The sequence below is a fragment of the Mugil cephalus genome, chromosome 5, assembly GCF_022458985.1.
Source record: "Mugil cephalus isolate CIBA_MC_2020 chromosome 5, CIBA_Mcephalus_1.1, whole genome shotgun sequence".
NCBI lineage: Eukaryota > Metazoa > Chordata > Actinopteri > Mugiliformes > Mugilidae > Mugil > Mugil cephalus.
In genome coordinates, this window is record NC_061774.1 from 14045978 (window position 1) to 14060310 (window position 14333).

At 39.9% G+C, this 14333-nt stretch overlaps 1 protein-coding gene across 1 annotated transcript; it reads right to left on the reverse strand.

The window, feature by feature from the left end:
- Nucleotides 1-7550: 7550 nt before the first annotated feature.
- Nucleotides 7551-11997, reverse strand: cdx1a (caudal type homeobox 1a). The gene is made up of 3 exons (XM_047584992.1): nt 11434-11997; nt 10233-10381; nt 7551-8432 (listed from the first exon to the last, which is right to left on the reverse strand). Exons 1-3 carry the CDS (start codon nt 11744-11746, stop codon nt 8247-8249), a joined length of 648 nt encoding a protein of 215 aa, XP_047440948.1. The 5' UTR covers nt 11747-11997; the 3' UTR covers nt 7551-8246.
- Nucleotides 11998-14333: the final 2336 nt, after the last annotated feature.

The window sequence follows — 14333 nt, forward strand, 5'->3', positions numbered from 1 at the left end:
AGTGTCAAAAACTCTTGCTGAATGTGAGAGAGCTTCTGGCCAATTGTCGAATCCTCTCTCATTCAGCTCCCACAGTCACTTTATATGTGGTTCTCATACCCAAGAACCCCCATTCACAAAGAAAACTTATCTCCTTACATCTAGTTAGTTTTACGAGCTAACATCTGGGAAATAACCTCTTGACCTTTAAACTTTATACACACTTCACAAACCCCCAAAACAGGAAGAGAAAAAATAAACTATAATAATAACTACAATTGTGACAATACAAAAAACCTTTAAGTTACAAATAATATTTGATGTGTTCAATTGAAATTGAACTTGGCATTGAACTGGTTTCAAGTTGACCTGATGACTCAGTATTTCAAGTCCCCAAGTATCAGTGCCCCCAAACTGAACATGTGTTGGGATCCTGCCTTCAGTGCTGCAGCGTCAACTGAACTGAACTGAACATTTTCCACTGTGAACAGCTTAATTTATACATGAGTTAAATACATGCAATTTTCTATAATCTTGAATTATTTAGTGTTTAAATGTGTCAAATTCTTCACTGTCTGCAAAATGCAGAACACTCAGTGTGTGTCAACACTTCTTATGTGTAACATTAACCACTCAGAGGCAGACTTTAAGGAACTGATCATTGCGAATGAGTATAACCTGTACATATGATTGTAATTATTTACTTTGATAGGACTGTAACATGGGTTGTTACTGTAGAAACACTGTCTGTCTGTTTAAATTCCTCTTTCAACACCTACAGTATAGAGGGATGTTTCCTTCTCTTCCCCTCAGTCCATCACACAGAAAAGTCCACTTGTTGTACGCTAGGCTAAAAGAGGAAGTAAAACTGATATCACTTCCTTTCTTGTTCTCGTGTATAAAGAGATCATCGTTCTGCTTGGTCAGAGTTTTCAAACTTTCTGATGCTGATCGCTGACTGTTTTCTGTTCAGAGCAAGTGTTTCATTTTGTTGGTAGTAGATAAAGTTTGAAAGCTGCTGAGTGACTGAACAGAGAGGAGACATGGAAGCTGTGGTTGGACTGTTGCTGATGATACTTGGAGTCTGTCACGGTGAGATTTTCTGCTTTTTCTTGTGGCACTTCATTTACTCTGGAGTGTAAACGTGTAGCGGTAACATGCAGCAATAGGATCAAGTCAAACATGCAATACACAAACACCAGTTGAGGGCTCTGTTTTCTTTTCTTTGTCACTTCGATCATTTTGTAAATTCACTGCAGAAACAGTTGGAGACACATTCAAAATGAATTCCAAAGTTTTTTTTTATTGGTTGCTTTGAATAATGATGTTGAATTCTGTGTTCTGCTCTGATTGTCGTGTCATGCCTTATGATTAATGCTTGAGTGAGTGACTGAAAGGTTTTAATAGGACAAACTACTTCTCGGTAGTTGAGGGCTTTTTTATTTTGTGCTTGTGCACGCAAGCTCAGTTGAGTCTGTTAAAAAAGGCTGAAGTTACTGAAGTGAAGAGTTTTGGTTTGAATTAAAATGCAGCTAACTGAGCATAAAAGGTGATAGTTTCCTCTCGAGCATCGTTTTTGTTTTTTGTGTTTCCATACTGTGATATTCTGGGGTGACGGTGAGTCCTGAAACCACTGATCTAGAGGACAAACAGTTATAGAAGATGAGAATGAGTTTAGAAACAGTTGGAAACAATTGCAGTTCATGACACATTTAAAATAAAGTTGAATGGCTTCTTATTTGGTTACTTTCAATAATGATGTTGAATTCTGGGTTGACTTTCACATAACTGCACTTGAATTTCATTCTGCAGTTATGCAAAAGAAGAAAAAACAAAAAAGAAAAAGGATATGCTACCAAGAACTATTTACATTATTTACATAGTTCAGATATTTAATTTATTCCTTTAAAATGTGTAAAAACACTGGATGACCTCTGTCGTTGTAGCTAAGTGATGTTTGCAGGCACAACTTTACAGTATCAGTTAAAATATAACTAATCATTTTGTATTTTTTGGATCTTTTAAATAACAAACACTACAGCAAAACCTTGAAGATAAAGGAGCTACCATTCATTTAATAATTTGCACTTGTGGTTTTCCTGCTTGACGTCTAAATGACCTTTGAAACTTCTGCTCAGAGGGAAATTAGTACGAATCCAACATTAAAGGTTTTTCATACCTGGCTGGAGCTGCTCAGCAAAACGTGACATGCTTGTTTGCATAGCTGAATGAGGAATTCACACTATTTCTGTGTTAGGTCAATATTTGCATGTTGTTAAAATGTTGTGACAGTCATTCTGGTTAAAACTGAGAGCTCTAAACAATTTCTTTTCCTTATTTTAATTCACAGGTGGAGAAACTTACTGTGATGGCAGAAAGAATGGAACTCAGTGTTATGGAGCTTTGGGAGGAACTGTGGTCATCAGACTGATGGACAACGCCTCAGAAATATATAGATTGGAAATGAAAAAGGGATCATCAGTAATATTAATATGGTTAAACAAAATGATTGTAACTAATGTGATAAAAGACAGATCTGTCTTTAATCCCAGTGATGGAACATTTAGGATCAATGACCTAAGCAGGAATGACAGTGGTCAATATGATGTGAGAAGCTTTGACTCAAATGGAAAAGAATTACAAGAACAGACTCTACAGTTGTTTGTTGAAGGTAAAATATTTTCCTCTCACGGGAAATTAAGTCATATTTATAGATCTACTGTTCACACTTTATTGTGAGTCTACATAACATATTTCATATTCTGCATGTGTCTGAAATTAGTTTCTTTCTTGTTATTTATCAGATGATAAGGGAGATTTTCTAACATTATCAAAAGTCATCTGTGTGTGTTTCTCTCAGCTCCGGTGTCCTCTGTCCATCTGGTCTCTGAGTGTCTGTCCCATGGAGAGAAGAGGGTGTCCTGCTCCTCTGATGGAGGGGACAGTCCTCAGTACAGCTGGACTCTGGATGGACACTCAGTGACAGACGCTGAGCTTCTCTCTGGAAATAATGAGACTAACGTCATCACTCTGAAACAAGACGTCTCAGGACATCTGGTCTGTTCAGTCAGGAATCACATCAGTAATGTCTCCAGAGGAGAGAGGATCTCTACCTGTGGTGAGTGACAACATGATGAGAAATAACTTGGTAATCATGTTGGCGTCATAACATCAGTCATAAATGATCTTTGTTTGTTAATAGGCTTCATATTCATCAACTGCACCTTACCTAATGGGACACACATATCAGAGTGGGTGTTTGAAGCCAATAACACACTGTGTATTATCCCGACTACTGCCCCTACAACTGTCCCAGACACTAGTTTGGGTAAGGAGACTACCATAGTGTCAAATAAACCCTCCAATCAAACTTTGTCCATGGATGTACCGTGGTACATTAGTAAGTGCAACTTTAGTGGATTCATTGACAGATATTTTTCTTTCTATCTTTGTCTGTCTGTCTACCCAAAAAGATGCGTATTCTGACTTATGGTCTCTGTTTCTTGTGTCTTTTATCTTCCAACAGGCCATTTGCCACTAATAGCTGGTGTACTCTCAGCCCTGGTCATTTTCTTGGTTGTGGGCTTATCAGTCATGTGGACTCAAAAGAAAAAGCAAAGAAACAACAAACCTAAAGGTACAAAACTAAACTCCATTGGTTTCACAGTTCTACCATTAATAATTAAACCATAACCATTCAAAAGATATTTAACACACAAACTGGAAACAGAGGCAAACAGTTACTACTATAGCTACAACAGACGTTGACGTACATAAATATTTTTATCTAAATCTCCCAAAATGTAAAACTTGTTTATTTACTTGCTTATTTTTTTTCATTTTTTATTATTTGTTTCCTTCTTGTTCTTCTACAGAGGAAGAAAATGACCAGGAATTAACCTACGCTGATGTCAGATTCGTGCAGCGGCAGGGGAGGCAGGCTGAGCAAAGGCCGAATGTAGAGGTGGAGTACGGTCAAGTCAAGTTTTCAGCACGACCCCGTCAGACTGAACCAGCAGAAGAAGAGTGTGTGTATGCAAAGGTCCGTAAAGACAGATGATTTAAAGTGTTCAGTGCTTTTTACATAGACTGCGCTACTGAAGGAGGGTAGAGCATGAAAGAAATATTAATATGTCTTTGTGTAATATAAAGATACAAGCTATCACAGTTCATGGTCATTATTTTTATTTTATTTTATTATATTTTTGTTATAGCTGAGCATCAGAGCATCCACTTAGGTGAGGTTCAGGCTTTAAATTGCTTATCCCACCTAAGGAGTTTATACTCGGACTGGTAGTTTACATAAGGCATTTATTTCGTTTTTATCTTTTTGCTTGTCTCTTTACTGTTTTTATTTTTTCATTTTCAATAACACAGTTTAATAATACAGTGGACAATAACTTTCCTTATGACTCATCTTTGTAACTCTAACGACAGCAGACAATGAAATGGTGTCTGTGTTTACACTTCCTTTAAAGTGGCTACTTTTAATTCCAAGACACAAAGCTGAAGTCGTATTTGTGCTTTGAAACGTGTATTATTAAACAGATGTGGTTTGGTTAGCTGAAGGCCATAGTTGATCAAATTCATTCGGTCGCAGTGTGATTTGCGTACGTGGACTCATGAAGTGTTGGTTAGTGTGTGTGGGAGTCACAGTCCCCCAAAGCTTCCTCTGACTAGAGATAAGTTATAGAGAAACGCCTTTCGGGAAGTTCAACGTTATTTGTTTCCATGATGAAATTACTTCTGCTTTTTTATTAGCTGTGGGGATTAATTTGCACAAAACTCAGCTGAGGTAGCATTTCGGCCTTTTCAAACCATTTGGAACAGTTGAGCAGGCGGCGTTGCTTCAGCTGTCCCACTCTGTTACATGTGCACAGAAAGAGACATAATAGCCCTCAAATGCGATATGTTGAGCTTCTTCCTACTGGATTTTACGCAGAGCGTGTTGTTCTTATTGATCCTCTCGTTCCCTATCATACGGGGGAGAACAGGAGCAGGACAAATACAGTGTGTGTGAATAATTCAGGTATGTGTAGTTTGAAAATGTCAGATATTCAGTGTGGGATGTTTTTATCTTTTCACACCACCGAGTTAGGTTTTCTATATTTAGTTTGACGCACTTCCTATGTCTGTGGTTTCTGGTATCACATACAAAAACCGAGCTATACATGTCACTTTATTTCAGAACTCAGATTCTCTGGGTATATTCATAATTGAGTTCAAAAGAAAGCATATTTATATAGCGTATCTATATATATTGATAGCAGATGGCAATGCGCTTTATGATTAGCAAGAAAATACTACAGAAACCACGGCTAAGTGGTAGTGGTTGATTATCCATAGCTTTTTTTTTTTTTAATATTTGTACACTGTACAGATGAATGTACGAGGAACACAGTTAATAACAGGAAATAACAAATGCGTAGGTCGGCGCAGGGCGCCAGCTTGACCACTCCATTCTCCACACGTCAGTCATTCTCTGCCAGAAAGTGCTCAAATACGGTAGACTCCTCAAAATAACACAAAATAACTCTTAGTATAGCCCCCCGACTCTGCTCAAACTTGAAGCGTTTTGTGTATTTTGCACATAATTCCAGCCATAGATTCATAAGTATGCGAGTCCACATAGCCGTCTTCTCATGAGACGGTTTTAGACTCACTGCGTGCCACAGCTTTTCTTAGCTCGTACTGAATAAGCCGCTTGCATTAGATGGCACGACACAGGAACAATGAGAGGAAGTCATGGTCAACATTTTTGGAGACAGCAACATTTTATGCTGTCAGAGCTGTAAACGCACACAGGTCAAAGTTAAATATGATCACCTGCCAACCGCCTTTTGGTGTGGGTGTGGACCCGCTCTGTGGCAGTGTATCACCCAAACCTTTGATCCTCAGGACACTCAGGAGTAGTGCCCTCTGAAAACATTTTTAAACAAAATGATTTGCCACATATGTTTAGTCATTTTGGTGTGGTTTTGTTCTCTGTAACTTTACTTATCTGCATTTCAGTTCCCCTATATTTTTGTACTTCTTCTTCTTCTTCTTCTTCTTCTTTCTTCTTCTTCTTCTCCACCGTCACATGTGGTTTTTGTTATGGCCCTTGCATTGTGAATTTTGGTGATCCTTTACGTGTGTTGTATGTTGCAGTTAAGTTTGTGATAGCTCGTGCTTAAATTTGACCTCAGAAGTCTGGATGCGGTTTAATCACAAATATAAGTAGTTACTAGTAGTAGTGTTTGGTTCGAAAGTCTGGGGTTAAAGGTTGACAATCGTGCACTACCATTCAGCTGATTCACAGTGCAATAAAACTGATGTTTATGATCCACGATTGCCGTGGTGTCCTCAAATAACCACCCGAGATCCTTTTTCGTTGTTGATCCTTTTATCAGTCAGTCAACACAGCTTGGTACGCTACAGGAACTGCATGGGAACCAACTTGTTTCGTTTTTTTTTTTTTTCTCTCTCTCGCTCTTGTGGCGCTAAATGAATGTGTGATGCAGGAAACATTTTACATTTGACGGTTGTAGACTTGTAACGCTTGACTGGGTGCACCATAATTAAACATTTATTTTTTCCTCATAAAAACCAGGTGATGTTATCAATGTCGTGACACTTTCATGTGATGTGACCTTGCAATGCCAGGATAATTATCGTTTAATTATAAAACCGAGGTGGAGGCCACTTTTCCAGTCCAGCAATGTCTTCTTGATTCATATTCAGTGTTTGTACAGTGTAGCTGACTGAAGGACAATGTGAATGTAAGAAGTATTAGTATTTAGAGATATAAATGTACTGTGACCTATATTATTATTATTATTATTTTTTTCATAAAAAAAAAACTTTTGTTGTAAGATTCAGGTCATCTTAGGTCAGAACTGAATTAAAATAAATACATTAGATAAGTACTTTGTGGCAAGCAGAGCAATATGCTATGGTTACATTTCTTTATTAGTGCAGAGAACATATCCTGATGCCTTCCTCTGTGAAGACTGTTATAGCGGCACACCCACAGCTTGTGACCATGGTCAGTACTTTTGAACAGGAAGTAGCCTAATTAATAAAACTTGTGTACTGAGCTGCTCTCTGTCCCACAGTTCCACAGCATAGCACGTCAGTTGTTATTTCACTGTGTCTTTCGGGGTGAGATTGCCACAGAGTGTACAAAAGCGTGGCCGAGATGCTTATTTTGAAACCTATTTCCTAACCGACTCTGGTCTCAGCTAAATTTTCATAGCTTTGTTTGTCGCTCCTTCTTCCTCTTTTTTATTTATACTTGGAACAAGAATGAGTCCAAGTGTGTTAACATTCCTATCATGCATAACATATGTTGTACCACATATTTTTTTTCTTGTCTATTATGCTCAACCTGTTAAGTGTTAACAATGCCTTTGCATCACGAGTTGTTGAGCAATGTGCAGCTGTTTGTCAGGATGTGGCTAAATCCTGTCCATGATAACATGTTGATCTGTTTCCTTACTCTAATCACAGTGTTATATGTGCCATCAGAACAAAAGTAGTGTGTTAAAAGGCATCACTATGTCATATCACACACCTGTTCAACAATAAAAGCCACTTGACAAACCGTGTTTAATATCAATTTCTTGGTTTTACTGTTTTGGTTTCACATTTCTGTGTACTCACTCTACTGCTTATACTATATACAGCTGCTTTCTTCCGTACAGTATGTATTTCACAATCCATTCCCATTACAGACACTAAATCAATATTTCAAGAGAAACAACATTAAAACCGTTGTTTAAGATTTTTTTTTTTTTTTTTTTACTTTCATGAGCAAAAACAGACCCTTTGCTCTCTCCATTTCCCGTAAATGCAAGTTACCCCTCATTGGTTTCATTTTACTTCCTCAAAAATACGCATTGGGGCTATTTTTTCTCTCTCGATACATCAGAATCTGACAAAAACATGAACTTTCATTCTATGAACCGATATAATAACGCCGTTTCATTGTCAGTTTGACAAGTTTCACAAGTGGTATTAAAAATCAATATGCTGAAGCTGACAATGACCCGTATTAACCCAAGGATGGAAGGCACTTGGCAAATGCCCGTTAGATAGGATGAATCTGATTATGGTGCTTTATATTATAAAAGGTGAGAAGTGCAGAATTCAAACATTGCGTTGATGTGAATCATCTTCATCCATTGTGTGGTAAAAAGCAAAAAACAAAAAAACAAAAAAAACAAAACAAAAAAAAAAACTATTTACACATCAGATACTGTATCAGTCTTCCATATGAACTTCCCCTAGTACTCCTCTGATATCTTGTCCGTCATGATGTTGCTGCTGGGGCTGGTGGTGGTGTGGCCGTCACTTGGGCCACCTAGCACAGGTGGGGTAGGCGTAGTTGTGGAGGCCTGCTGGGAATGCTGCAGCTTCTTCCTGTTGATCTTCCTCTCTTTGGCACGCCTGTTCTGGAACCAGATCTTCACCTGAAACGCGCAAACGTGGACATCACAAACGGATTTAGTGGCAAATCCAGCAGCAGGGCTACGGCTGAAATAAAATCCACTTGAACGCGGCCACTTAAAGCTGGCTCCAAAAGTAAGTGAATCCTTGTACAGCTCCCATGCTAAAATGCCCAACTTTATGACACAAATATACACGTTTACAACTTGTTTTTTGTCTTTATAGCTTATTCCCCCTTTCCTGCCAACTATATATGTTCATACAAATCACCTGTGGAAATTCTTTTATTCTAAAAATCTTATCAGGGTATGAGTCTGGTAACACAGCATTTGGATTTCAGGATTTCTTTTAACCAATACACAGGAAAGAAAACACGTCTGCATCCAACTGGATAGTCCTACAACTGCATACACATATTACTCACAAAGCCTACATAAAGTCTGCCTGCCCAAATGATTTGATTGGCCCGGCAGGCAGATCAAATTTCCGCCACAAAAAAACAAAACAAAACTGTGTGCAGTAAACTGGGCTTTCAGGCTACGCCGGAATTGCTTTAAAGCTTAGGCATAAACTTAAAATTAACAGGGAAACAACTTTGAGCAACAGTTGCGCATCTGTGCAGTTTGCTAGCAGCACACATCAGCTCCACTTATCCTGCATCTCTTTGCCAATTTTTTGGATTAATCAGGACAAAGCGGAAGTCAGGAAGAGTCAAGATGGTGACTGCCAGAGCTAACGCATTGAGCTTCAAAGCCTCTCTGTAGAAAATCTGCCATGAGGGAAGGTTTGCGCATCTTTGAATATAGTCCATGACGGCAAATATGTTCATTTCCTGCTAATAGACACTGGGTCTTATTCTATATTACTTCTTTAAGGGGAATTTTTCTCTGGGTAATTTTCTTGCCTCACACAGTATGTTGCAGATTAAGCTTCGTAATTTACTTTACCAGAATTACTCTTGGTGCAATAAACATTCCCCTCAGCTGTGGGTTGCACAAGCTGAATTAGTAGATGGAAGAAACAACAATAACTATTAGAGCATCATGAAAGCAACTGAAAGCAGCACTGAGGGTTTTACCATTAATGCTACTTATGTGTTTGGCCACATAACACTATTAGAGGTCTTTTTCCAAAGCCGGTTTTCTAAATGGGACTTCATAAGTTCCCGCTAATGTGTGCTGCTGTGTTAGTATCAACTCTACATTTAACCTTTGCAACAACAGACACACAGCACCACGTTAACTGCTTGGGCCACTTGGCCTGTGCCCATAAATATTTATATATTTTTTTTGTTTTGTTTTGTTTTGTTTTTTTGTATTTTACACTACAACTAAAATGTAACCTGTGTTAGCTCTAAGGAAACGAGCACAGCCCCGTTTCGTCACGTAAAATTAGGTCACACATTATCTCTTTCCACCAACAGTGAAACTTATTAAAAGCAGAAATAACAGTTTCTCTTTTCTCATAAATGAATTCAAATCTGTTGAAGACGCCACAAAACCTACAGCCAGTGGCCAACAAGATGTTGTATGACACAATATTGATCGTACAACATAAATTTCCACTGAAGTTGGAGTTTACAGGAAGGCCTTCGGATGTAGTTGGAAGCCACAAATAATAGTAGTCAATGATTAACTCAAACGTAACATTATCTTGTTTAAACCAACCGAGGAAACATCCCGTTTTAATTTCTTTATTTACATTCATTCTTCATGTGTGTTTCATTCATGCCACTCGTAAGCCTTCCCGCAGCCTGTCCCTCTTGTGTGCCCTTTAACCCTCTATGTTAACTTTTCAACGTTCACTCGCTCCACTCCTCTCACCTGTCTCTCAGAGAGGCTGAGTTCCACGGACAGCTCGGACTTCCTCCTCATGGTGATGTAGCGGTTGAACTGAAACTCCTTCTCCAGCTCCAGCCGTTGGTGGTCGGTGTACACCACCCTGTACTTGTCCTTGGTGCGGGTCTTTCCCCCTGAACCACACAAAACAAACATGGATAAGAGAAAAGAAATTATAAACACGAAATTAACGTAATTTGCTGAGTAAGCAAGTGTGTTATCTCTTCGCGTGTATACCTTCCCTCTTCCCAGCAATACAAACGGGAATTAATATGTCAGTGAGTCACATGCAGTGTGAGCCACTGGCCAAACAGTCTGGTGCCACGTTCAAGTTCAGGCGCCACTTAAAGCCCCATCAACACTATTAATCATGCTAACTATAACTAATGTAAAGAGTCCCCAAGGCATTGCATCACTAGTTCTCCTTATCGCTGTGAGTGGTGTTTACAAAGGTGTTTACACAGGCAGCTATTGATTGACACGCATGTTCGCATACACATAGACACACTTGAGAAAGCGCGGCTCGGAGTTATTGATTGGAAGGTTTGTCCATGTGACAGCATCGATCCAGGCAGACACACACACTTGCACGCACACACACACACACACACACACACACACACACAGTAGACAGAAATAGCTCCAGAGGCTTCACCTCCGGGGGAGATTTGGTTTGACTTCTGCAGACTTCCTGCGCTGCCAGTGTTATCTATCTAGTTTGTCACTATTTTGCACCCACCCAGTGGACAGAGAGGGTGGGGAGCGACTCCGTGGCCTCTACTATTAGTTTTGCACTGACGCCTCACACCGTGCAGGCGGAGGCGAGAGGTGTGAATGCGTGCCGGTCTGTGTGTGCGACCAGTCCAACTTAATTCATGCGGAAATCGCTCCTGTGTGAGAAATCCGTTTTACTCTGACTGTTGCCTATGCACTAGATCAGCTGCTGAGGTTTATTTTGCGGTATGACTGCACCCAGTTGGTTATCAAGATCGTGTTCCTCTTTTTCATGTAATTTGATGGCAATGAGGCCCGTCTTACATGTAACCAACCTCAAAGAAGAAAGTGTGTTCACACAGCCTAACTCAGATGCGTAGATGTAGCTATAACTGTGTGTACTTCTTCCATTTTATCAAACCATAATAAGGCTGCATTTAGTTTTGTATGTCATGATGAAGTGAGGTCCCACCTGAAACTGTGTGTCTGATGGGCTCGTGCGGTCTCCTCCTGGAGCTGAACAGGTCCTGTCCGGAGATGAAGTTGTACGGGGTGAGCGACCCCCCTCCGGCTGCGGTGGGCGTGCCGCTCAGTTCCGGGGAGGTGAAGCTCACCTGCCCGGTGCTGGGGCTCGATCCCGAGAAGCTGTACGGATACTCATCCCTGGGGGTGTAAACAGGGTTCCAGGCGCTCGTCGACGGGTCACCGACCCCGGAGACATGATGATGGTAAGCGGTGAAGTCATACGGCGGAATGTACTGACTGTTCAGGGAGTTGGGGTACATCCCGGTGTCCTCGTTCGACAGGTAGGGGTGACTCTCAGGTAGACCACGGCGACTCAGACCTCCTGGCGCATGTTAGGCCCCCCCTGTGTATATATCCAGCAGCCTGCGGCGCTTTCTCTTCAGTCTAAGGTTCAGCCTTTTTTCCCTGCCCGGCTACCTGTGCAGTTAGACTACACACCTTTATGGATTTACTGCCAACGAGTTCAAAAGTATCATCATGACGTCACGTTTTACCTGACACCCACCTGCTTGCTCGTCACGGCCAATGACCCTGATATACCCGGGCTGTCCTCATGGACCATTTTGATAAGGCCATCTTGTGAGGTGCACGCGCCTCTGCACGCAACTGTGCACGCACCTGTGCACGCAGCTGTGCACGTAGCTGTATGCAGGGCTCATGTGATGCCCAGCACAGAGACAGTAAATCAGTTTTAGTGCGATCAGTGAACAAAAGAGTCTGTTAAAGACGATACTACAATGCAAAAACAACTCCAAGAGTTTACCTTAGTGACAGTGAAGCAAATAAAGTATCGGGTTAGGCTGCGGAAAAGAACAATAAATAATATTGGTCCAGAATGACCAATAAAACCTCATTTACAATGCCAAAAAGGTATATTAAAAAACATACACCTTTTGTATGTACTTATGTATATTTTTAGTAGTTTCTGTAATTCAAGACCTAAAGTTTGTTTTCTGATCTGCACCATTAGACTGATTCGCTGCAATTCATTTATTTGTTTTCATAAACATAATTTTATTTTGGATGGCAGACACAGTCGAACATGTGTCATATAGTAGAAAATATTGTGTATATATCCCAGTTGGATATATTATATGATCACCAATCAATGTCTTTTTTGTCCTCTGTATATAACTCTGTCTGACAAATATTCATTACATGTATTTATTTATTCATTTTAATTTAGGAGCTATTTTTAAGATGTTTTTGTAATACACATTTAATGAGGCACTAATGCACAGTGCTCTAAACTGCACAGGTTCAAGAGTATGTGTATTAATTTGAATTAATTAATTTGATTTAAGTTCCTCCATTGAATGTGGACTTTATTTTTTAAAGACAGCACCATTGCCAAATTCCTTCATCTTCCAACAGGCCTGATTACTTTTAGCACTATATTATGTAGTATGATGTGTGACGTAATGTGTGTTAAATACAGAAAGTCACAACTAAAATTAAATTTAAATAAACTAACTTACTAATGGCAAAATTAAAACGTGGTTTATCGTCCACACTGTCGTGGCGTAAAACTTCCACGAGAGGGCAGCAAAACGCTGATTACCGACAGGTAAATTTCCAGGTCCAGAGTCCTTGACCTGAGTTTGCTGTTTAATACTAATATACAAAAATGCAATTCATCATCTCGCTTTGTATCTTTCCCATACTGTGTTGACATCATGCATTATGCTATGCACTCATCAAGCATGTCAAGCTGCATCTGAATCTTGTAAACATTCATAAATGATTCATCGGAATATCTTGATTACAGCCATCAACATCAACAACAACTATCAGCTGTTAGGAAGAAACGTCCACATGTTAATGGAGAAGATGAAAGCGCTGCTGGCCTGAGCATTAGCGGAAGTGAAACATAAACATCATAAACATATCTGCAAAAGCTTGAAATACATTAACGACGGGCGCCAAGTAAATCCAGCTGAGAATAAAGGAATGCGGTTTTAGCACTAACAGCACGGGGACATGTATTTATGTACAGACTGGAGTGTGCAGTTTTACTGATGTTAACCTTAAACCTCGGAACTAAAACGATCTTTAGACGTTCAAACCCCCAGAGCCGAACTGAAACTGTAGCTTTAGGCAACTGCCTGCTGCTTTCTGAAATGAAGAAGCTGAGCTGGACTCTATAAATTTTCACTATTTATCTAAATGTAGGTTTAATTTGTGGGGTTGATCCACGTATAGACAGTCAGTTCAAACAGTGCAGCGTGAAGCGTGTTTGTGATGTTAAAGTTCACTCAGGGGGAACTAATAAGAGGCCTGAATCCTGTTTATACCAACTCTAACAGCTCACATGTGTTGAAGGGAGAGCTTCTGGGTCTACTGAGGCATTGCACCTTCCACAGTCAGGCTTCACGGCAGACCGACCACAGTCAGCAGAAGATTCCGCCTGCCCATGAGAGACGCTCACCGAGGTGTGGTGCGTAACTCGTTTTGGTAGGCTATCAGACTATTTTTTATAGCTAGAAAGGAATTTGCATACACACCCACTGTTTCTCCGGTGGAATAAACAACGTGGTTAGCTATTATAGATCAGTCGGATTCTGATCAGCCTGAATTGAATCAAGTAGAGAATGTGAATTTAACCTCTGCTTCAGTTTTAAACACACAGTCCCCTTATATTTTGTCTGTTCAGCTTTTAATCTTATTACAGTGTCTCTCCTGAGGCTCCTTCCCTCCATGCCATCCACTGGATAAGGAGTTAGAGATAAATAATGGATTCCAGCTGATTTAGACCATAACATGTGCGTAGTCTTTAAATGCGCCATTTTCTGAAATGTAAAATGTCTTATGTTTGTCTGTACAGCAGCCCAAAACTCAAAGTTCATC